This window comes from Conger conger, chromosome 19 (genome assembly GCF_963514075.1).
Source record: "Conger conger chromosome 19, fConCon1.1, whole genome shotgun sequence".
NCBI classification, from domain to species: Eukaryota; Metazoa; Chordata; class Actinopteri; order Anguilliformes; family Congridae; genus Conger; species Conger conger.
The window spans coordinates 13,324,175-13,348,142 of record NC_083778.1 but is presented as its reverse complement, the minus strand read 5'-3'; the positions used below and the strand labels follow the sequence as shown (position 1 = coordinate 13,348,142).

The 23,968-nt window shown below is 48.4% G+C and overlaps 1 protein-coding gene across 4 annotated transcripts in view; it reads left to right on the top strand.

Annotated features, from left to right (window-relative positions):
* LOC133118779 (serine/threonine-protein phosphatase 6 regulatory subunit 2-like) overlaps positions 1-23,968 on the top strand; it is a 33,653-nt gene that overhangs the window by 2,171 nt on the left and 7,514 nt on the right. For 2 of the 4 annotated variants that reach the window (XM_061229009.1, XM_061229006.1), the window contains exons 2-22: positions 3,961-4,092; positions 5,142-5,393; positions 7,276-7,462; positions 7,916-8,053; positions 8,503-8,568; positions 10,438-10,550; positions 11,592-11,705; positions 12,421-12,547; positions 13,135-13,287; positions 14,443-14,634; positions 15,261-15,325; positions 16,336-16,451; positions 16,729-16,814; positions 17,019-17,099; positions 17,223-17,320; positions 17,510-17,567; positions 18,185-18,312; positions 18,702-18,901; positions 20,007-20,184; positions 20,804-20,892; positions 22,235-22,457. In XM_061229009.1, the coding sequence (XP_061084993.1) occupies positions 5,167-5,393; positions 7,276-7,462; positions 7,916-8,053; positions 8,503-8,568; positions 10,438-10,550; positions 11,592-11,705; positions 12,421-12,547; positions 13,135-13,287; positions 14,443-14,634; positions 15,261-15,325; positions 16,336-16,451; positions 16,729-16,814; positions 17,019-17,099; positions 17,223-17,320; positions 17,510-17,567; positions 18,185-18,312; positions 18,702-18,901; positions 20,007-20,184; positions 20,804-20,892; positions 22,235-22,457 (2,639 nt within the window). In that variant the 5' untranslated portion in view covers positions 3,961-4,092; positions 5,142-5,166. Of the gene's footprint in view, positions 1-3,960; positions 4,093-5,112; positions 5,394-7,275; positions 7,463-7,915; positions 8,054-8,502; positions 8,569-10,437; positions 10,551-11,591; positions 11,706-12,420; positions 12,548-13,134; positions 13,288-14,442; positions 14,635-15,260; positions 15,326-16,335; positions 16,452-16,728; positions 16,815-17,018; positions 17,100-17,222; positions 17,321-17,509; positions 17,568-18,184; positions 18,313-18,701; positions 18,902-20,006; positions 20,185-20,639; positions 20,893-22,234; positions 22,458-23,968 lie in introns of those variants that run through there. The other 2 variants (XM_061229008.1, XM_061229010.1) reach the window with 2 other exon arrangements.

Here is a 23,968-nt window from a genome sequence, read left to right as displayed (position 1 = left end):
ATCCCCCATCCCCCCCACCCCCCCCTCCTAAATCATACAGGGGAGACGGGAGGTTTCCTGCAGACTGGGGCCCTGCACTGTGACCTCTGCCTGTGGCTGCACGTGGCATCCACACCCATCCTCCCTCCCCCGTTTCCGGTGGCCGTTGGTGCTCTGCAGGTGTATCAAAGGGGGGTCCGGTGCTGGGCCAATTTTTTTCTTTTTTTTTTCTTTTTTTTTGATGGACAGACAGCCGCTTGCCAGCACCATGTCCAGATCAGAGATGGAATTTATAAAAGTAACTCAATAAAAATGTGCCTCAGTCTTCCCCATTTTGTTTTCAGTCAGGATGTGTTCACCCGTCTGCGCGTTGTGTGGTTATGGTACGCATCTCGACTGTGTTTTTGTTTGTTTTGGCGGTACTGCAGTGTGTTGTAGCAACACTGGATGAAAACATGGTCATGCAAAATATTGTGCTATTGCTGGCTTGTCTGTCGCAGGGGTGATCAGCCGTGCAAGGTCAAGCTACACAACTCATCTGTCAGCCAACTTCTTTTTTTTTTTTTTTTTTTTTTTTTTTTACCTGGACTTAGTGCTTTTTGACATGATGAAGGAGGTGGGGGTGTGGGGCAGGGGCCATTTTCCAGATGGACACTGATGGGTCTTTTTGTGCCTACCAGATGTAAAGTCATTTAATTTAGCTGCACATTGAGTCAGAGGGTACACGCACTGGACTAGTCAGCTACCCGGGCAAATAAAGTCTTCATGCGTAAGAGCGGTGGACTTCAACTGAAATTGTAATGCACATAGGTAAACAATGCAGGGGAAAATACGGAAAATAGAATTGTTAAATCAGTTGTTAATTAGTAGGCCATTGGAATTTAGAAAATACTGCATGAAGATTGCATCCCAAAACCACTCAAGTAGCTTATTAAAGTTACTTGTGCCCACTGAGTCAATCTGCCCTTTTTTGAATGGGGTGCTGCCACCATTTCGCTCACTGCTAACTGCTGGCATGACGGTTTTCCTAAATGCTGTCATGTAAGCACACGTAAATGCTGGTAGTACTGTTGATATGAACAGGCACCATGGCAACAAACAGCAGCACAGGGTGAAGGGTAGGGTGTCAAAATGGTTTTTTTTTTTGGTTTTTTTTTTGTCTTAACATTTTGCATCACTGATTTTCCAGTTAATCCTTCACATTTAAAATCAGTTGGCTCAGTTACAAGTTGACTGACTTTAATCTTTTTTTTTTTCTTCTAAATTTTTGCAATATTTGGAATGAAGCAGAGCAGGCCCCCACAATTGGTTGATTGTAGCATTCAAGAAAATATATGTATATATTTTTAAAAGGTCGTCAGGCAGCTGAAGGCAGCCTCCATATAATTAGTCCTATGCTTCATCTTCCATTTGTTGACTGGACAAGCTAGAGGCCAAAGCTGTCTTTGTATTTGTGTAGGCATCCAGAAACTCCTCATAAAACGGCTGACATCATGAATTGAAAGGCACGTCAAAATGGGCTGGAGTTTTGTTCAGTGAAGAGGCCACTTTGTTTTGTGTTGAATGTGACTGTGGCTCAGGAATATGTGGAGGAATTTGTGAGTACATTTGTGAGTATATATTTTTACATTTCTCATCTGTAAAAATCCGGCGTAATGGAAGTTGTTTGCTATTTTAAGAAAGCTCCACTGTTCCTCTACAAGCATCTTCGGAGCCAACTGAAGTGGATTTTCTTGTTTTAAGTCACAGGACCTGTACCTGCATTAGTAAAGCCAGGAGGCTGCCACAAACTCCTCTTAATATCTAAATACTCCTTCATCCCACACAAATAGTCTGGAAATCGCATACTAAAATGTACATAATATTAGGGGGGAACCCCCCCGTTTCCATTCCACACAGGGGCACTGGGGACAGTTTGTTGCCCCAAAGGGACTAGAGGGGGGTCCTGACTGGCACGTGTCCATCACTAACGTTTTTTTTCCAGGCATAAATGGGGAGAAAATGTTCTTAAAAATATTGCACGATGGCCTGCTGAGTGTTTCAGCAGGGAGAGGAGTGTGCCTGGCAAGCCTACAAGTCATCGTTGCATATTTCATGTTTCGGGTGAGCGGTTTGCAGTGCGCTTCTCGCGCTCTACCCAGTAGGCTAACCCCCCCCCCCCCACCCGCACATGCTTCTAGTGTGTCTACAGGGGTCTGACAGTGGTGTGGGGGGATGGCGGCGTAGAGGGGTGGAGAGCTAAATGTGAGGGGGGGGGGGGGGGAGATAGAAAACATCAGTACATGCTACATGAGACGGAACAGGATACATGTGGGTGGCAAAAAAAAAAAAAAAAGAAATCATATGTTCTTCACACTTTTACCAGGTTCTTATTTGAGGCTTCCTGCAGTGGCCTGTGCAGACGTTGAAGAAGAAAAAGGCATTGAGCAGCAATTTGGTGAACATCAGAAAGATGTATGCGAGTAATACGGTGGTAAATCTTTTCCCAGACAAACTTAAAATAAACTCAAGCTAATGCAGCTAATGCATTGTCAATTAGCTAATGCCACCAAAGGCTTAATATTTGTGCTCAATAATCGCAGTCCATGCCATTGCCATTTTCCACTGAAAATATTTGTCTGGACGGCCAACTAGCAAGAAGTTATGGCGCGCTCACAGAAATACTCAGTAATATTCATAACTTCAAGTATAAAACTCTTGTTTCAACCCTAGCAAAGGATGCAGTTTATAATGTTTATAATGATTGGGGCCAGTGCGGGGGCCAGTGCGGGGGCCAGTGCGGGGGCCAGTGCGGGGGCCAGTGCAGTACCTGGGAAGACCACGGCCTGATTTTTTCAAGATTCTTTGCCGGACCCGTAGGGCCTATCTATCAGAGTGACTGACATTGTTAAAACGCGCATGGGCGAGACAGCTTAGGCAGTGCGTATGAGGACACGGAAAGCTAAAAGATGGAGGGGTCCAGTTCCACAGATACGCCCCCTTTAGCTGCATCAGGGTCGGTGCCGAACCAAAACTCGCCTGCTGGTCTCCCTTTCCCGAAAACCTGACGGCCCGTTTTGGCAAGTTGACGCAGCCAGTTTGGTGCAGTTTCTGTTATTTGCGGCGTTCGGTTCATGCTCTCATCAGCGAGCTATTTCAGGGACGAGTAAACATCACTATTTATGCCAGGAGTTCACTTTAATGGAACAGCGGGGGTTTGCCAATGCGCAGTGCGCTGTTCCTGATGGAAAATATAATTAGGCCGACTGAAATTACTGTGGAAAAGCAGCGTGATGTTATGACCCTTGTTATCATTAACATACAAAAACACAAAGAAAAAAGAAAGAAGTCCTGCCATGTGTTTCTTCCACCCATGAACATCAATGGATTTCACCAATTAGTTCTGCCTCCTGGCTGGAGAATTGAGCCAAATGAGCAAATCAAGATGGTTGGAAGACTTTTACTTTCTGAACCTGGATTTTACGCCTCTGCATCTTGGAACGTTCACTTTAGAAACGGTTTGCTAGATAAATGTAGCTGTAAATAAGCCTGGAAAATGCGCCAAGCATTTAGCACTGGGGGAAGAACTTTTAGCAAAAAACTGCTCATCCTTGTTCTTCTTATGACGGTTGTACAATTGCAAAGTATAATACTGTACGAGAAATGCTGGATGATTGAAAAGAAGCCTTGAAAATACAATGAAAAACATTGCGTTGATGAATCCTAATCCACTGTATGAAGCAGAAATCTGGGTGAACAATAAGGCGGTTCGCTTTGGGAGAGTTTCCTCTGCTTAAGCGCCGCTGGAGAAGATGTCTTAAAAGCCTTAAATCGGATTGATTTGCGCTCAGTCATAGTTTTAACGACGGAGTGTCTTACATACTGGATGCCGCAGCTTACCACCTGGAGCGTTTTTACGGATTTCTCATCATTGTGCACTTTCTTGATGTTGCAAAATTCACAGCGCTCTCTCTAACGCTAGGCTCCGCTCCCTCTCCCCAGGTCCAACAGTAGGAAGGTGTTGTTCCATGCTGGTTAATGACGGCATCCATTGTGCACTGGGCAATCAACAAGACAAATGTTTGTCTGCCTGTGGAAGAGGTTTAATTAAGGATACACACATTTTATCAACAGGTAAGGAATCCATTGGTATTGATTTTGTATTGGGGAGGTTTTTTTTTGGGGGGGGGGGGGGCAGTTGGGGGAGTGAAGAAGATTTCCTCTTAATTTAGGAATTTTTTATTTGATACACGAAACCAAGATGTTGTCCTGATAAATTCTGCTACTCCTCGTAAAATGTAACATTTAGAGTGTGTCAAAAAGAGAGTGGATATTTGGATATTCCAGAAAAATAGCAACTGAAGGTCAAAAAAAAAAAAAATAAAACGGCCCAATATTCCAGCCCCCTGAATTGATTTAGCTGAGGACAGTAGATGCCTGTAAACAACAGTTGATGTTAGACTTCTAAATCTTTCTGTGGCATGACTCCTCGTCAGTGTGGTCACATGAGTTTGCCAAGTCAACAGTCATGTTGGCAAGATGTGTGCTCCAGTAAAATTGTCCTCTGAAGTGGTTTAAACTTTGGACCATGGTAGGCGGGTGGTAGAGTCACCCCACCCATACCAGAGCACCCATCCCACTCCCAGCATGAGAAATCTGCCCTGCCACGAAATAGCACAGCATGGAGCCATGGCCTAATATTCTAAACGACATCATCGAAAAAGCAGGCAGCATCTGATGAGCTCAGAGTTCATCACAGTTCATCCGTGTTTAGCTCTTGTGTGAGGCCGCCATTTTAATGTGTTATTTGTCTGATGCTTTTATCCAAACTGACTTACAGTTGATTAGACTAATGAGGGGGAAATCCCCCCCCCGGAGCTCTCATATGGGGTTAAGGGCCTTGCTCAAGGGCCCAAACGGCTGCGCAGATCTTACTGTGGCTACACCAGGGCTTGAGCCACCAGCCTCCTGGGTCCCGAGTCATGCACATTAGCCGCTACGCTCCAGGCTAACCCTGTTAGCTTACAGTTCCCTACCGTACTCACTGTTGCGGTTCTGGGGCCCCAGTAATGCACCTTAGCCGCTACGCTACAGACTAACCCTGTTAGCTTACAGTTACCTACAGTACTCACTGTTCCAGTCCTGGCTGTACAGACGCCATCACCGTCTTCCCCCTTCCCCAGATCTGTGTGCCTCGCCCGCTCCACCATGTTCTGGAAGTTCGACCTGCACACCTCGTCCCACATCGACAAGCTGCTGGACAAGGACGACGTGACCCTGCGGGAGCTGATGGAGGAGGAGGACGTGCTGCAGGAGTGCAAGGCCCAGAACCGTCGCCTGCTGCTCTTCCTCAGCCAGGAGCACTGCATGCGCGAGCTGGTCCACCTGGTCATCCGGGAGCCACCCGAGGACGTGGAGGAGGAGTTCCGCTTCAAGTGAGGAGGGAGGGATGAGCGGGGCGGGAGGGATGAGGGAATGAGAGGGGGGCTGGAGGGAGGAGGGGATGAGGGGATGAGAGGGGCTTGGAGGGAGGAGAGGGTGGAGGAAAATGGAGAAGATCTAATTCAAGTGAGGAGGGCGGGGGTGGAAGGGTGGAAGGAAGGAAGGAGAGAATGATGACATCCAGAAATGGGTCCCTGAGGCTGAGGAGGTCTTGTCAGTCTGTCTGTGTCTGTCTGTCTGCCTGGCCGGCCGCCTGGCTGGTTTCTGGTTTCTGATGCGATGACAAACGCAAGTCCCTGCGCCAATGACCCGCTTGAGAGTCTCCCGTTTCATCTTGTCCACTTCCTCTCCTCCAGAGGGGCGACAGGGAGGAACTGTGGGTAAAATAGGGGAAAAACCTAAGACCAGTGTAATGTAATGCAGTTATCAATAATCTATACATAAATATATTAATTGATCGGGCCCCGGCCAAAGTGATTGACATCTCTTCAGCCAGCATTATTCCGCTGTATTCAGCGCTCACATTATGAATAGAAAAGGCAGATGAATCACAGAGAAAGCTTTGAAACATTACGCTGATGACGTTGTGTAAGACTGCGTGCATTATCCATGAGAAGAACCGAACGACAGGTGAATAAATGGGCGGCCTGTAGCGTAGTGGTAGTGTAGTGGTTAAGGTACAGGACTGGGACACACAAGGTCGGTGGTTCTAATCCCGGTGTAGCCACAATAAGATCCGCACAGCCGTTGGGCCCTTGAGCAAGGCCCTTAACCCTGCATTGCTCCAAGGGGAGGATTGTCTCCTGCTTAGTCTAATCAACTGTACGTCGCTCTGGATAAGAGCGTCTGCCAAATGGCAGTAATGTAATGTAATGTAAATGGCGGAAGTCGCACGCTGTGAACTGCAAGTTCCTCGCATGACACTCGGGACTCCAGTGGGGTTGCCGTGTGTGTTTTTCAGTTACAGAACCAGCGCGTCTGCTCCCATTGGGTAGACTAGCCACACAGTAACAAAGGCCGTCTTGTCCTATTCAAGTCCTGATGCACTCCAGATGTTGGCATTTTGGAGGCGGCTATTTTTAGCGTATTTTCTGGCTGATTCGCATCAGGGTGGGCTTCACATCGGAGCAGTGTTCTCTGTCCTTTTTGCCACAAGCCTCCGATGCACTTGCCACCTGCCCTTCCCTTCCACCCTTCAGCTCACCGGCCCATGACATGGTCATCCCCCCAAATTAATCCTTCGCTGGGGGGGAGTGGCTGTGGACAGTTACACATTGCCACGACTACCAAGCGTAACGTTACATTGATCCGGATCGATTCGGTCCAATCGATATGATGTGGGGAAAAAATGTATCCGTATTGCAAGGAATCATAGCTAAATATTCTTTTAAATGTTCATAATCTTACAGTGGTTTGCTCCCTAGCAACACTGCTGATGACATCATAACTCAGGCTAGTACAATTTTGTTTATTCTGTTAAAAGTGACGTCAATCTGTTCATGCACTCTTGACCTCATTCTGTTTGTATGTAGGCCTATATGTTGTGACAGGATTTGGGTCGCTGGATCATATCGATTGTTTGTATCTTACTATATTGGTTCATTTTGGATTGCACAACGTCAACATTTTGTGAGCCTGCCATGTATCAAACTGTTGCCTCGAGGAATCAAGATGGAGTCAATCAAAATGGAGTCCTATCGCAGTGAAGCCTGAGGTTCACAGCCCCGACCTGCAACAGTCTGCGCTCCACAGAACCATTTGAAAACAATAACCCGGCCAACACCAAAAACGTCCTCACAAGCCTGTTGCAACGTCGGGGGTACTGTCGACAGAACTTTCCGGTCACGTTGTGAGAACGTTTTCCCCCCCCCCCAGGTTTCCGAACGTGGCCTGCGAGCTCCTGACGTCGGACGCCAGCCAGATTAACGACAAGCTGGGCGGAGACGAGACTCTGCTGGAGACCCTGTACAGCTTCCTGGAGCAGGAGCCCCCGCTCAACCCCCTGCTGGCCAGCTTCTTCAGCAAAACCGTCGGCAACCTCATCGCCCGAAAAACAGAACAGGTATCGCCCGTTTCCGTCACCGCAGCTGGCCCAAGCGAGCATGCCAAAACAAGAGCTCGAAAAGTCCCGTCTTGCCCCCTCGGGCAGGGAAATCCCCCGTCAGAGATGCGTGCCAATACAGGGAGATAAGAGTGAAACTACTCAGGCGAGGACAAGTACTGAATGAGCGTCGAATGAGGGGAGATACGATCTTTTGTCATATCCATTTTGTTTTATACATTTCTACATTGTCGCTATCTATTGTATGTATGAAATCCTACACTTTAATGTCTCTATCTGCTACTGTATATATGAAACCCCAGTGATACCAATATATTCTAAAAAAAAAAAAAAAAAAAAAAAAAGATCTCTAATCAAACTCAGCAGTGTGAGCAATGTGGTTTTGGCACGATGATATAAAACGTGTCATAATAAAATGTTGACACCCCTCTGCCCCCACCCCCTCCCTTTCAGGTCATTGCGTTTCTAAGGAAAAAGGATGGGTTCATCGGCCTGGTGCTGAAACACATGGACACGTCGGCCATGATGGACCTGATACTTCGTCTCATAAGCTGTGTGGAGCCTGCCCCCTTGAGACAGGAGGTCCTCGTTGTAAGTGTCCCACTTAGTTTTAGTTAAATTTTAGTTAAGGGGGTGACAATAGCTCAGGAGGTAAGAGCAGTCATCTGGCAGTCAGGAGATTTGGCAGTTCGATCCCACTCTGGATGTGTCGTAGTGCCCCTGAGCAAGTCGCCCTAACCCTCAATTGCCGGTTGGTGCTGGTTGGTCAGTCGGGTGTGTGAGTGTGTGTGTGAATGGGAGAGTGAGAGGCATCAATTGTACAGCGCTTTGGATGAAAGCACTATATAAATGCAGTCCATTTACCATTTGCATGCTGACTGTATGACTTTTGTACCACAATGGCAGTATACTGCAGGTGTAGAGGCGTACGGCATTGCTCTTTCAAATGCTGATGTAACGGTCACGACTGGTAAACATTCGATAAGGATTTTTAAAGAGTGGCCTTTCCCTCCACCCCCCTCCTTCCCTCCCTCCCCCAGTGGCTCAATGAGGAGAGGCTGACTCAGAGACTGGTGGAGCTGAATCGCGCAGGGCACGATGAGGAGGTAAGCCATTTCACCAGTTTGATGTGTTGTCAGCCATTTTGTTTTTTACGGCAGTTGAAAATGTGCCATGCAGGTTGTTGTGACGTTAAGGTTTTTATTTTCAGTTGAATCCTACTGGGATGCCCCACGTGATTTAGATCACAGGCAGTCCCCCATACTCATACACAATCAAATCAGTCTGTTTTAGGGAAAACAAACCTCTTTGAATGCATAAAGGTAGAAGTATGGAAGACTGTCTGTAGTACTATACTAATGTCCATCAAATGCATAGTACAATCAAAAACAAAACAAAACTAAAACTCATACTTACACACTTCATCCACCTGGGGACTTCCTGCTTCTCCTCCGCATGGTCAGCTCATCTGCTAGACGGCCGCAGTGCTACCCTGATGCGTACGCCTTGGTGCTGGGCAGCATACCTACCAATCAGATTTCAGGACCTGGTACTGGTACTGGTACACGCACTGGGCTGAGTGTCACATATCTTTGGTCTTAGCTCTAGCATATGAGAAACACAGAGGTCTTTGGATGCGGCACATTGCAGAGGTCTTGGGACTTGGATCCACCTATGGCAGGTTCCAGACGGTCTTACGACTTGTTGCAGCCGGTGGCTGCACTCTCAGAGGGCGTAAGACTTGTCCCTGCCGTGCATCTAGAGGTCTTGAGACTTGCAACCACCTGTAGCAGATTCCAGACGGTCTTAAGACTTGTTGCAGCAGGGTGCCACACTCTGAGGTCTTAAGACTTGCATCTGCAGTGGATCTACAAGGTCTTGGGACTTGAGTCCACCTGTAGCAGATTCCAGATGATCTTAGGACTTGTTGCAGCCGGTAGCTGCACTGTCAGAGGGCGTAAGACTTGTATCTGCCGTGGATCTCACAAGTCTTGGGACCTGTAGCAGGCCTAGTCCATATGTCATGGATTCTGATTCTTGAGATTCTAAGTCTTGGGACAGGCACTAGCCCAGTGTCGTGACACCGAGGCCCCGGTACCTGAGTCTGAGACGTAAAGTGTACATACCCCAAGCCTGGGAGACTGTCACACTTCAGAACGTATGCACTGGGTTTCTGCACAGATAAGCCAGGGCCACAATTGCTTCTGGGGTTTCAGACAAGCTAAAATGAAAAAGAGGGGTTGCGTATGAGCATGAGTTATGTCAATGAAAACTGAGACCTAAACAGAGTCCTAGTTATGGTTTAACGCAACACAGAACAAACAACCGGACTCAGCACCATTAGGCCAACTGTTCTGATAAAGAACATAACCAGATAATTTCAGACGGTAATGGCTATGACTTCTAGATTATTAACCAGCTCTCCTGAAAATGTTTTCTTGGGGATTCCCCAGTTTCCCAGATTTCTCAATTTCCCAGAGGCAGAATTGGTAACAGTGAATATGTGACTCTGTACAAACCGGTTTGTGCGCGTTTGTGTGTGTGTGTGTGTGTCTATGTGTGTGTGTGTGTGTCTATGTGTGTGTGTGTATGTGTATGTGTGTGTATGTGCGTGTGTGTGTGTGCGTGTCTGTCTGTGTATGTGTCTATGTGTGTGTGTGTGTGTGTCTGTGTGTCTCTGTGTATGTGTATGTGTGTCTGTGTCTGTGTATGTGTGTGTGTGTCTCTGTGTATGTGTCTATGTGTGTGTGTGTGTGTGTGTGTGTGTGTGTGTGTCTGTGTCTGTGTGTGTGTGTGTGTCTATGTGTGTGTGTATGTGTGTCTGTGTATGTGTATGTGTCTATGTGTATGTGTGTGTGTGTCTGTCTTTGTATGTGTCTATGTCTATGTGTCTGTGTGTGTATGTGTCTGTGTGTATGTGTGTATGTGTATGTGTCTGTGTGTATGTGTGTGTGTGTGTGTTTCGCGGCATACAGAGGCAGTCCAACGCGGCGCAGACGCTGTGTGACATGATCCGGCTGAGCAGAGACCAGGCCCTGCAGTACCAGGAGACGCCGGAGCTCGACCCGCTGCTCGCGGTGCTGGAGTCGTAAGTCCGCCCCCCCCCCCCCGAGAGGCTCCCCCCCGCCCCCCCCGAGAGGCTCCCCCCCGCCCCGTCCGAGAGGCTCCCCCCCGCCCCGTCCGAGAGGCTCCCCCCTGCGCCTCACTAATCCCTGCTCTCATACCGTCACCCCCGCCCCCTTCCACCTCAATTAAAAACACCATGTAAAACCAAGGTCGGTTTACTCTGTATGTCAAAGACTGTGCACTTTTACTGGTTTTTCGTCCTGATTTCATCATTCAGGATAGCGGTTATGGTCAGTGGCTTGGCATCAACTTTGAACGTTTGTCCTTAATTTTTACATGCAAAACGTTTTTTTTAATTTTTTTTAATGGAAAGAATAAAATGTAAAGTCGGTTATCGTGTCGATTGATACCACGCTTGTATGTTTACCTTTCAAGTTGCCTTTTTTCTTTCGACAGAGGAAACATAACTGTCCATTGCATAAAGAAATAATCTCTTATATAAAGCTCTTGAATTTATGGATGCAATCTGGATGATGCATCCTATCCGCATATCCAATACATTAGCCACCTGCAGACGTCAATCAAAAGTAATTAGCTAAAAACAAGCAGATGAGTGAATGAACACTCAATATAAATGTTAAACACAGATGTTGATTGAGCATTGCCTTTTAATGTAGCATTTGCTTTAGCTGTAGTTCATATGCATAGTATGTAGTTCAAGTGCATATTTCAGGCAGAATGTGTAAATTAGTCTTGGGGGCGGATTTGTGGCTTAGCATCCAGGCCACAGAGACCTGTATCACGAAGCAGGATATTGAGTTTGTCAGGATAGCTGCAGCGAGTGAACCCGGAAACTGATTGCGGAATCCAAATGCGGAATATGGACTGAAGTTAAAAAACAGCCGTTCCGTTTTTTTTTTAACTCAGTGCCGTCATCCAGCTAAACTCCACAACCCTGCTTCGTGACACAGGCCACCCCTGATCCGAAACATGTTATGAAGCCTGGTTTACGCATTGCGGTGCTCAAAATGACGGTGGGGGGGGGATTTGTGTTCCTGGGAAGGCCGGAGACTGTGGAGGAGCTGCTAAAGACCATGTTCGAAGGGGAGAAGAACGAGTCCTGCATCCTCAACGGAACTCAAGTGCTACTTACTTTACTAGAAACCAGGAGGCCTGGGTGAGTGACCAGCCATAGCGCCCCCCCTTACACAATCCATCGAATCGCAATCCTCAAGCGCAGTAAGAATATGACATTATTGCATTACATTATTGGCGTTTGGCAGATGCTGTTATCCAGAGCGACGTACAGTTGATGAGACTAAGCAGGAGACAATCCTCCCCTGGAGCAATGCAGGGTTAAGGGCCCAACGGCTGTGGAGATCTTATTGTGGCTACAATAATGTGGGATTAGAACCACCGACCTTTCGGGTCTTAGTCATGTACCTTAACCACTACGCTACAGGCCGCCCCATCATATCTGCCATCATTGGGTATTTATTTATTACGTGGCAGCCTGCAGCCTTGTGGCTAAGGTACACGACTGGGAGCCGGAAGCTTGGTGGTTTCAAGTCCCGGTGAAGCCACGATAAGATTCGCACAGCTGTTGAGCTCAGTCCTTAACCCCTGCATTGCCCTAAGGTGGGGGGGGGATTGTCCCCAGCTTAGTCTAATCAGCTGTAAGGCGCTGTGGATAAAAGCGTCAGCTAAATAACAAACGATAACTATGTGTGAAATGCTATATGCCTTGTGGCGGCAGTTATTCTTATAACACCTAAAAAGATTGCAATTCGATACATTGAACATCCCACCCCCTCTCCCAACCGTGTCTGCTCCGTTCAACTGCTCGTGCTTGACAGGTGCTGAGCACGTGCTCTCTGTCTCCTCCCTTTCAGGGTGGAAGGGCTGATGGACCTGTGTTCTCAGGGTTTTGAAAGGTCTTACACTGTCAATAGCGGCGTTCTGCGCGGGATCCAGCCTCACCTGAAGGACTTCCACCAGGTCCTCCTGGACCCTCCCAAGGTAGAGCCCGCCGCTTGAGCCGGGCCACACCCTTATGCCGCTCCCTATGCCTCCGTCCTCTTCTGTGCGGGACGTAGGTGCAGATAAAACTATGGAGAACAAAAGGACAGAGAGCTTCAGGATATATGCCAAGCCCAGCGGTTGACCTGGACTGAGGTATCCCAGAAAGCCATCGTTGATGGGACTTGATTTGAGTCTCGCTGTGTGCATATACGGAGACACAACTAGACATAAACCCTGAGCGTTGAAGGTCTAAGCCAGGGATAGGCAACTCCAGCCATGGAGTTGGAGGTTCTATGATTTAGCTGCCACCAGTTACCCTGGCTCAATCAGCTACTTAGCCACGTGCACCATGACCGAGTCACTCGTAAATTAGACCACAATAAAATGCTACAAAACATAAACGGCAACTGACGAATGCTCTCATCACCGAATGTGGCTATAAATGACAGATCATGTAACTGGTGGGGGGGGGGCTAATTACATCACTAAGAGCAGAAGTTGGTCTGAATTCCCAGAAATGGATACGGCCCATCCCCTGGTCTAAGCTCACGCAGCGTCTTCACCTTCTTTGCCCCGCGAAACAGAAAAGTGCAATACTGACGACTATCGGGGTGCTGGAGGAGCCGCTGGGGAACGCCCGCCTGCACATCGCCCGCCTGGTGGCCTCCCTGCTGCAGAGCAGCACCGGCAGCATCAGCCAGGAGCTCTGCCGCCTCAACACCATGGCTGTGTTACTAGTGAGTCCCCACTCCTGATCGTTACCTGCCTCAACACCATGGCTATGCTACTAGTGAGTCCCCACTCCTGATCTTTACCTGCCTAAACACCAAGGTTGTGTTACTAGTGAGTCCCCACTCCTGATCTTTACCTGCCTCAACACCATGGCTGTGCTACTAGTGAGTGCCCAACTCCTTATGTTTACCTGCCTCAACACCATGGTTGTGTTACTAGTGAGTCCCCACTCCTGACCCAAACCTGCCACAACACCATGGTTGTGTTACTAGTGAGTCCCCACTCCTGATCTTTACCTACCTCAACACCATGGCTGTGCTACTAGTGAGTGCCCAACTCCTGATCTTTACCTGCCTCAACACCATGGTTGTGTTACTAGTGAGTCCCCACTCCTGACCCAAACCTGTCACAACACCATGGTTGTGTTACCAGTGAGTCCCAAACACCTGATCTTTACCTGCCTCAACACCATGGCTGTGCTACTAGTGAGTGCCCAACTCCTGATCTTTACCTGCCTCAACACCATGGTTGTGCTACTTGTGAGACCCCACTCCTGACCCAAACCTGCCACAACACCATGGTTGTGTTACTAGTGAGTCCCAAACACCTGATCTTTACCTGCCTCAACACCATGGTTGTGTTACTTGTGAGACCCCACTCCTGACCCAAACCTGCCACAACACCATGGCTGTGTTACTAGTGAGTCCCCACTCCTGATCTTTACCTGCCTCAACACCATGGCTGTGTTACTAGTGAGTCCCCACTCCTGATCTTTACCTGCCTCAACACTATGGCTGTGCTACTAGTGAACTTTACCTGCCTCAACACCACAGCCCTGCTACTAGTGAGTCCCAAACTCCTGATCTTTACCTGCCTCAACACCATGGTTGTGTTACTAGTGAGTCCCCACTCCTGATATTTACCTGCCTCCACACCATGGCCCTCCTATTTGTCCCAAAGAGCACACAAACACTCCTCAAATTTACAGGCCTCACTCACACTATGGCAGTGCTACTAGCGAGTAGCAAAACGCTCCGACGCCTCACCACAAAGCATATACGTGGACTTTTTTATGTTTTGTTTGTTTGTACACCAACTCTCATGCATTCTGTCCTTGTCTCTCTCTTCCCCACTCCCCCCCTCCCCTCCCATACCCACAGGATTTATTTTTCAAATACACCTGGAATAACTTTTTGCACTTTCAAGTGGAGCTGTGCGTGGCAGCTGTCCTGAGCCACTCGGGCCAGGAGGAGAAGCCGCAGGACGGTCTGGAGAAAGAGGCAGAGGAGAGGGCCCAGAGCAGCGCCACGGACGCACCCGAAACCTCAGGACACGGCGTCCTGGTGGCTCACGTACGGGAAACTCTCATGCCGACAGTATCACCCCCTGAGTGCTTTTCCCCTGACTTTGCCATGGTCCTGAAAACCCAGCCCTAATACACTTTGGTGCAGTGTACTGTACCACAGTTCTTTGGACATCATAAAGTTATATAATGTCAACATGAAAAAATAAATACATTTTAAAAAAACGCTGTTTGGGGCAAAATTTTCAAAGCCTAAATGCGTTCTTAGATTTTTTTTCTCCAATACAAAATAATAAGAAAGTGGCAAAGTTTGAAGCTTCGTAACTAACTAATATCATGAACGTGAGGCTGTGCTTCAGAAACGGCAATGGACAAGGCTTAAAGGCCAGCTCACTCTGCTCATTTCTTGCTAAAAACGCCTTGACTGTCGTTGACACTTATGACCACACTTGTAACAGGAAACGTTCAACCTGTCATTATTGTCATTAGTGAGCTGGTGTTAATGACTGGCTTTGACCAAGTGACAGAAACATACATGGTTAGAGATTAACACCCCCGCCATCTGAGACTGCAGTCTACTCTCCGAGCTGACGCATGCTTTTGTGTGTGTGTGTGTGTGTGTGTGTGTGTGTGCGTGCGTGCGTGCGTGCGCGCTACCTCTGCTCTGTCCTACAGCTGTTCCAGAATTGCCGCTTAGTGCAGAGGATACTAGATGCCTGGGAAGAGAACGACAAAATCCAGTAAGAAACTTTACATCGCCTTATTTTACGCCTCACTTTTTAATCATCTTCCAGCGGAGGGGGGGGGGGGAGGGAGAGGGGGAGGGGGGGGGAGGGAGAGGGGGAGGGGGGGGGAGGGGGGGGGGGAGGGGGAGGGGGGGGGAGGGGGAGAGGGGGAGGGGGGGAGGGGGAGAGGGGGAGAGGGGGAGAGGGGGGGAGAGAGGGAGGGGAGAGAGGGGAGGGAGGGAGGGGGGGAGAGAGGGAGGGGAGAGAGGGGAGGGAGGGAGGGGGGGGAGAGAGAGGGGAAGGAGAGGGGGAGAGGGAGAGAGGGAGAGAGAGAGGGAGAGAGGGGGGGGGAGAGGGGAAAGAGGGGGGAGGGAGAGGGGGGAGAGAGAGAGGGAGAGAAAGAGTGAGAGAGGGGAGAGGGAGAGAGAGAGGGAGAGAGAGAGAGAGAGAGGGATAGAGAGAGAGGGGGGGAGAGAGAGAGGGGAGAGGGAGAGAGAGAAAGAGGGAAAGAGAGAAAGAGAGAGAGAGGGGGCGTCGCTGCTGACTCACCAGCATCAGCCCCCTACAGCAGGAAGGAAACGAATGACGCTGGGGGGGGTGCATAAATACTCTGTGTCATATCTCACTCTGCACAGCCACAACCCCCAGATCAGCAAACGCCCTGCTTTTCCATTCACGGCCAAAGCCAAAAGGGTTTTTACACGCAGCGAGCGAGTGGTCGACGCCTTCACTTTGGAAGGAGGGGCACAGTGCATGCCTCAGCTGTTTTTGCAGTGATAACAAACCGCTGACGCGTTTAAATGAATATGCTCGACTCAACCACTCGAGTAGTTGTTTTACCATTCAAACATTTCTCCCAGAAAAATGTGTTATCAGCGTAATTTACAGCTGAATATAGTCCCACCCCCCACCCCCAATTCCCATTGAGATCCAAAAAATGACATGTTATAACTTTAAAGCATTTACACGTCTGGTTGGGAGTACGGTCCCGTTCATGTTTCTGTTCATGTTTATTTGGGTTTTAGGGCAGAGGGGGGAATGAGGAGGGGCTACATGGGACACCTGACCCGAATAGCCAACACTGTGGTACAGAACATGGCCAAAGGGCCTGTTCAGGCACAGATCAGCAACCTCATCAAAGGTACTGCAGGTGTGTGTGTGTGTGCGTGCGTGAGTCTGTGTCTCCGTGCGTGTGTGTGAGAGTATGAGTACGAGTGTGTGCGTGCGTGCGTGCGTATGTGCAAGTGTGTCTGTGTGCCTGTGTGTGCGTGCGTGTGTGCATCTGCCTGTGTGTATATGTATATGTATGTGTGTGCGTGTGTGCGAGCGAGTGAGTGTGTGAGAGAGTATGAGTGTGCATGTGTGAGTGTAATTATTTGATGTAAAAGTTATGACCTGAAGCTGCTGTGCTATAACAGAGCTCCCAGAAGACTGCAGAGGACGCTGGGAGAGCTTTGTGGATGAGACCCTGACAGAAACCAACAGGAGAAACACAGTGGATCTGGTGAGATGAATAATAGGATATATCGTGAAGCCCTAGTGTATATTTACACACACACACACACACAGACAGACAGACAGACAGACAGACAGACAGACAGACAGACAGACTCACACACACCACTACACTGTTTAACACACTCTCATGTGCATATAAACGCGTACACACACACACAACGCACTTATCCGCTAAACTGCCATTTCACAGGTGAGCACACACAACCTGCACTCCTCCAGTGAAGACGATGACATGGAGGGCCCCTTCCCCAACGAACTGTCCCTGCAGCAGGTACAGCCAGCCACGACCCATGGCCTGTTAGTGTGGAAGAGGTCTGGTCTGTTCATAAATACACAAGTGGTATTTTAAATGCCAGCTTTGACTAATAAATAATGCTTTTCTTTTTTTAAAAAGGCATTTTCAGACTATCAGATCCAGCAGATGACCGCAAACTTTGTGGATCAGTTCGGATTCAACGACGAAGAGTTTGCGGAGCACGATGAGAACATCAAGTAAGATTACAGTTGACCGAGTTTACAGATGGTTGCATATGCATACATTTAAATGCCATCTTCCGGTGCTGTATGATTATTGGTTTGAGTGGATATGCACTGTACACAGTTGCTGCAAGATGTTTCTTTCAGTGGCATTTTATTTTTGAAATATTAATCCAGTGGTTTTTTTTTGGGGGTTTTTTTCAGCGCCACCTTTGATAGGATTGCGGAGATCAACTTCAATGTGGATGCCGATGATATCAGTGTAAGTTCTTCCCCTCCTCATTAAACTGTCCCTTAAATCCCATTACTCTCCATGTCTGGAGTCTGTCAGTCTTCATGTTCTGATTTTTTACAAGATAACACAATCAGTGCTGCCTCTTCTCAACATCAGTGTTCATGGGCCTCTGTAAGTGTAGTGAAGAGTAGTAAAGTGTAATAAATTGACATTGACATTGCACTAACGATAACTGTTTTTTGTTTAGAACAGCCCTTCATGTGTATTTTACTAGTTATGGTAAATTTGACGCTTTAAAGTGTGCACCTGTGCACTTGTAAGTCGTTTTGGATTAAAAGCGTCTGCCGAATGCCTAAAATGTAAATGTAAATGTAAATGTAAGCGGGCTGGCGGTTAAAACCGTCCACTTGTGATGCAGCACATGTCCTCTGAAGCCTGAGGATCCCATTTGCATTCCCGAGCGATGCCATTGGCTCCTCTGCGCCGAGGCTCAGCGGGCTCTGGCCCCTGATTGGCTGAGCCCTGCCCAGGGTTGAGTGGGTCAAAGTTGGCAGGGAATTCAGGGGGGAGAATGCACATGGCGGGTACGTCAATTGAAATTTCCGTCTCGTTGCGCTGACTTGCCGTCTCGTGTGAAAACGCAGGCCAATTCCGCAGCGTTCGAGGCTTGCTGCAAGGAGAGGATACAGCAGTTTGACGACAACGAGGAGGAAGAGGACATTTGGGAGGACAAAGAGATAAACTATGCAACAAAAGTCAAGTCGAGAATGAGGTTTGCAGATCACAGTCAGTAACGTTGAGAAAAATATTGTGTCGACGAACTTAATATCTTAAAAGTTTAAAAGCAAACTTCAGTTTGTGGTGTTATTTGCTGGAAAAGGACTTCACTCTAAAAAAATGTGTATGCTGCAGTAAGGTGGAGGTTTCTGGTGAGACGACCACAGTCCACGATCTTGGCAATACGCCGTTACCATTTACAGTGTATACATTAATTGTACAGAACATATTATTCCCTTGTTTTATTCGGGAGCTGATGTTAATGAATGACTCAATAATAGTTGAATAAACTACATTTCCCAGCAACCCTCTGCGCCAACAGCGTCTCGTCCAGCATTTGTGCCTCTGACGACCGGGCCTCTGACGACCTCTCTCTCCGCGCAGGTTTGGAGTCTCTCGGACCGCGGACAATTCCCCCCGGAGCGACGTGGAGAATGGGGAGCAGGACCGGAGTTGTGATTCAGACGAGGAGGAGGAGGAGGAGGAGGAGGAGGATGAGGAAGAGGGGCCTACAGATCCCACCATCACGGAAAACAACAAGAACAAGAGCCCAGCAGAGGGCAATGAGGCAGAGTTCCCCGAGGGTAAGGGGGGCGAAACCAGCAGGGCCCCATGTCACAACATATGCCTGTATTATATTACATGAATGGCATTTGGCAGACGCTCTTATCCAGAACGACGTACAGTTGATTAGATTAAGCAGGAGACAATCCTCCCCTGGAGCAATGCAGGGTTAAGGGCCTTGCTCAAGGGACCAACGGCTGCGCTGATCTTATTGTGGCTACACCGGGGATCGAACCACCCGACCTTGCAGGTCCCAGTCATGCACCTTAGCCACTACGCTACAGGCCGCCCTTATATGCCCTATTAAGCTCTAGACATGAAGGGACATAAGGACTACATATCAGCCATTTTACAGTGTGAGAATTTCATAATATGAAACAGAATTCTATGGCGCCAGAATATCAACATACTGCCATCATAGGCCCCTGTTAAAGACTACCCCACAGCACCTGTACAGTAACAAAAAAATATTCCCACACCTAATGAGTATAATTTTCTTTGCTGGGAAAGAACAGAAAAGCTGATGTCAACATTTACTTGAGCCCGTTCTCAGCTGGATGCATTTTAGCTAAGTTCTTCAGCCCACTTTAATATTGCTTATCTCCTCTCTCATTAAAACTCATTACTTTAGGAATTTAATCTGGATATGCATTTGCATAAATGACCTGTAATTCTCATTAGTTTTTGTCAAGATTACTAGTTTGCACTATTTTATCTGTGGTGAATCAAAACATAGTTGATACCACGTAGACTCCTCCCAATTACCCTGTGGCAGAAGTGCTAATGTCAGCTCTGTTCCTCCGGACATTGTGCGCACAGACGGACATTATCTCAGACATTATCACGGCTTATCGGTTCACCCCCGCAGTGGAGACCCAGTGGCTACTGAGGCGAAACTGTTAGTTTTAACACCCCCCCACTGAGTAAGACCCGGCCAGTAAAACCAATACCGAGAAAGGGATAAGCTAATATATTCTTACGCCTCTCACTGGGCACGGCGGTTCCTCGGGACGTTTAACACCCGTAACATTACGACTTGTGTAAAGCTTGTGGAAGAAGGAACACGCATGCAGACAAAGTCCAGGGGAGATTTTTTTGGGGGGTTTACCCTCCCTGCTTTTGCAGCCGCAGACTCAGGGTGGACGGCCGGTTTCGAGGACCTGGGGAACGCCCAGGCCCCTGCCCCCTGCGTGGTGGTGGACGTGGGCTCCAGCGTTTGGGACACAGCTGCCCGCCAGAACAGTGCTGGAGAGAGTGAGGATAAAGGCTGGGCCACCTTCTCCGATTTCCAGCCCTTCTGCTGGTGAGACCGGTTATGACTTCGACCGCATTGAGTAGATGCTTTGCAATGTAGCGTCTAGCGCACGCGCTCTCCTTCAAAGTGTGTGACCAGCTGCTGCCCTTTTATTTTCTGCATGCACGTGCACTCGCATGCACACACAGACACTCACTCACACTCACACTCACTCACACACTCAGACACTCACACAGACAGGCAGGCAGACACGCACACAGACACACAGACAGACACAAACACAGACAGATGCATGCATGCACGCACGCACGGACGCCGGACACACAGACAGACAGACACAGAACACCCAGCTTCACATGCACAATCTTGCTACTCTTTTTCAATTAAGTAAAAGAGGCTAAATAACCAATGTTTTTGTTGTTGTTATTTGTTTTGCCTGTGAAACTGTAGAATTCTTCGCTTAGACCAGCTCACTCATTGACTTGACTGATTTACTCCCACAGAAATGCTGTTGCAACAATGAGGGAACTCAACAATGATAAAGTTACAGTACAGGGCAAAAACTCTAGTGCAGCAATGTTAACAAACAGCCAAGGCCCAGCTCTGAAATTAATTACAGCAAGTCAGCGCTGCTTAACTCTTAACGCCTGGGTCCCGTGTCCTGCAGCTCAGAGTCTGGCCCCAGATGTAGCTCCCCCGTGGGCATGGAGAGCCCCAACTCTGAGGGGTGTCCAAAGCAAACCCAGGACAAGAACTGTGAGTACCAGCTGGTACCAGCTGCCGTGTTTGTGGTGGGATTGGACAGCAATGCAAATTGTGTCGTATATTTTTCTGCATCACGTTTTTGTGAGTACCAAGTGCCTGAATCACAGTATCCTTGAGGGATGCACCTGCCCTTCAATGCCATCAGTGTTATCAGAACTGGGCCCCGTTTCTCAAAACAGGATTGCGAAGTTAGCTGAATAACTGAAAAAAACCTGGAACCCTACCAAATCTGGAACACGGACCAAAGTAAAAAAAGTTCCAGGTTTTCCCCGTCATCCTGCCTTGTGAAATACCCTCCAAGAATAGGTGTATTTGCTTCTCTCTGATCGGTTTGAGAGACGGAAGTCTTCCGGGGGGGGGGGGGGCCTTTAGTCATCGATGCTTACCCGACGCACCTGAATAATAAGGGAAGGGCCTTGACACCAGCTGCCGATATCTCCAGTCCTTGGAGAGGGAGGGTATGGGGGCTGCCGTCTGCCATTTTGCGCTCTCCCCCTCAGCAGTCGGGCATTTTAATTGAAGGTCACGGCTCGGGGAGTTGGCAGGTGTCTGGGGTGAAAGCCCCCCCCCCCCAAATTGATTGACAGGCGGTGCTGAAGCCCCCCCCGTGAACTGCAGTTTTCAGTTTCCTGCAGATAATGGGAACAGATAATCCCATCAGACACAGCTTGGAAATTATACCAGTACTACGTTTTATTTATTTGTTAATTTTGTAGCATCGGCACGGTGTGCCGGCATCACGGGCGTATTGGGTGGACGAGAGAGGTGGCAAACTCTAAACCCCGGAGGGCCGCAGTGTCTGACGTTTTTTTGTCGTTTTGCTTCGGTTGGCAGCCAATTACAGCCCAATTAGTTAAAATGAAACTCGTTTTTGCGGAAATGCACCAAAAACCGTCAAGACACTGCAGTCCTCCACAACTGGAGTTTCACACCTTTGGTGTGGGAGGATGTTAACAACTCAGGCTGTGTTTGAAATGGCTGGCATTTATATAGCGCCTTTATCCTAAGCGCTGTCCAATTGATGCTTCTCATTCACCCATTCATAGACACACTCACACACCAACAGCGATTGGCTGCCATGCAAGGCACCAACCAGCTCGTCAGGAGCATTTAGGGGTTAGCTGTCTTGCTCAGGGACACTTCGACACAGCCCGGGCGGGGGATCGAACCGGCAACCCTCCCGACTGCCAGACAACTGCTCCTGAGCTAATGTCGCCCTGGCATACTACTCGTACTAAATCTCGGGCGGAAATGTAGTGTGCCAAGTATGCGGATTCGAACACGGCCTCAACGCGGTCTCCCTGTGGCGTGACCGTTGACTCTCCCTCCCCAGTGAAGAGCTCGTCGCCCTGCGCGTGGAACGTCTGCGCCTCCCGGAAAGCCCCCCTGGTGGCCTCGGACAGCAGCTCCTCCGGTGGCTCCGACAGCGAGGAAGAGGAGGAGAAATCCCCCGCCGCCGCCGCCGTCGTCACGGCGACCGTCACGGCCGCGGGAGCGGGAAAAGAGGCCGTCAGACTCGCCGCGGACGCCAAGAACGAGAAGGCCGCCTTCAAGAGGTACGGTGGACGGTGCGGTGCAGTCGAGGCTGCGGTGCAACTATTACATTACATTGACATGACATGACATGACATGACATGACATGACATGACATGACATGACAATTACAATTACATTTACATTACATTATTGGCATTTGGCAGACGCTCTTATCCAGAGCGACGTACAGTTGATTAGACTAAGCAGGAGACAATCCTCCCCTGGAGCAATGCAGGGTTAAGGGCCTTGCTCAAGGGCCCAATGGCTGGGCGGATCTTATAGTGGCTACACTGGGGGATCGAACCACTGACCTTGCGTGTCCCAGTCATGTGCCTGTACCATGGAAAATGGGATTGCCTGTTGCTTTAATACTGGGGGTGGTTTATAGGACCTTTGCTGACATAAACACCCCCCCCCCACCCCTTCCTGTGATCTGCATGTCTGCGTGTGTCTGCGTGTGTGTGTGTGAGTGTGTGGGTGTCTGCGTGTTTCTGGGTGTGTGTGTGCGTGTGTCTGCTTGTTTTGTGTGGTCGTGTGTCTGTTTGCTTGAATTGCTGCATCAGTCACTTTACAAATATGATATAAAAGGCAAAGAACAATGAAAGGGAGAAATTAATTCAAGTGAAAAATGACAAACAGGGAAAGCACGCAGGCACTGCAAGCCACAGGGGCGAGCTGGCCAAACAAGGAAACGGCACAAGCAGAAGTCCTGACGCTCGACTGCCCATAACATTCACAACAGGGAGTAGATTCCTGTTCCTATTTAACATATTGTAACCTGATGAGCTAACACAAAGGCTGTCGCAGGGTTTTTTTCTGGGACTGGCTCTCAGTAAGATGGAGACGTGTTATTCCTGTGCATATTGAATCTAGGCCCGGTGGCTGCTGGCAGGCATACACGTGGCGATAAGATCTATGGGTAGTTTGTCAAGTGACCCCCCTCCCTAGAATAGACCTATGGACGTGGACGTTGAACGACACCTAAAATGATCTCCCCAAAATGAACCAGGCCACCTGTGCCTTCGAGCGAGAGTGAGTTAGAAATGTGTTGCGCACACACTAGGCGAATTAAATTTTAATTGTTATTTATGACGCAGATGTACGAGTAGCTTTTTATACAGAAAACCTGTCAACGTAAGACCACTGTGATTAATCATTTATTTTCAAAGCTATTTATTTTATTTCTGGTCTGAGTCTCATGATGTCCTCATATGAGCAGATAAATAATGGCTTCCTGCTTATTTGAATATTAAAAGCACTGAACAAGTGTGGCCATGGAAGTTTTTAATTCGTTTTTTTTCTGCACCCACTGGATATTGATAATATGAAATTGTCTTTGCGCTTCTTGGAACTTCTTTGCATTTGGCATTTACCCTGGCGGGATCCCCGTTTGTTTACGATTGCTGCAACAATGTTCTTATCTGCAGAAAGGTTGTATTGCTTTCCTATAATTTGAAGGAAACTATTGTTTTTGTCATCGCCGTCTGAAATATATCTCGGTAACTTGAATCTGGGAGAGCTGTCCATTAGT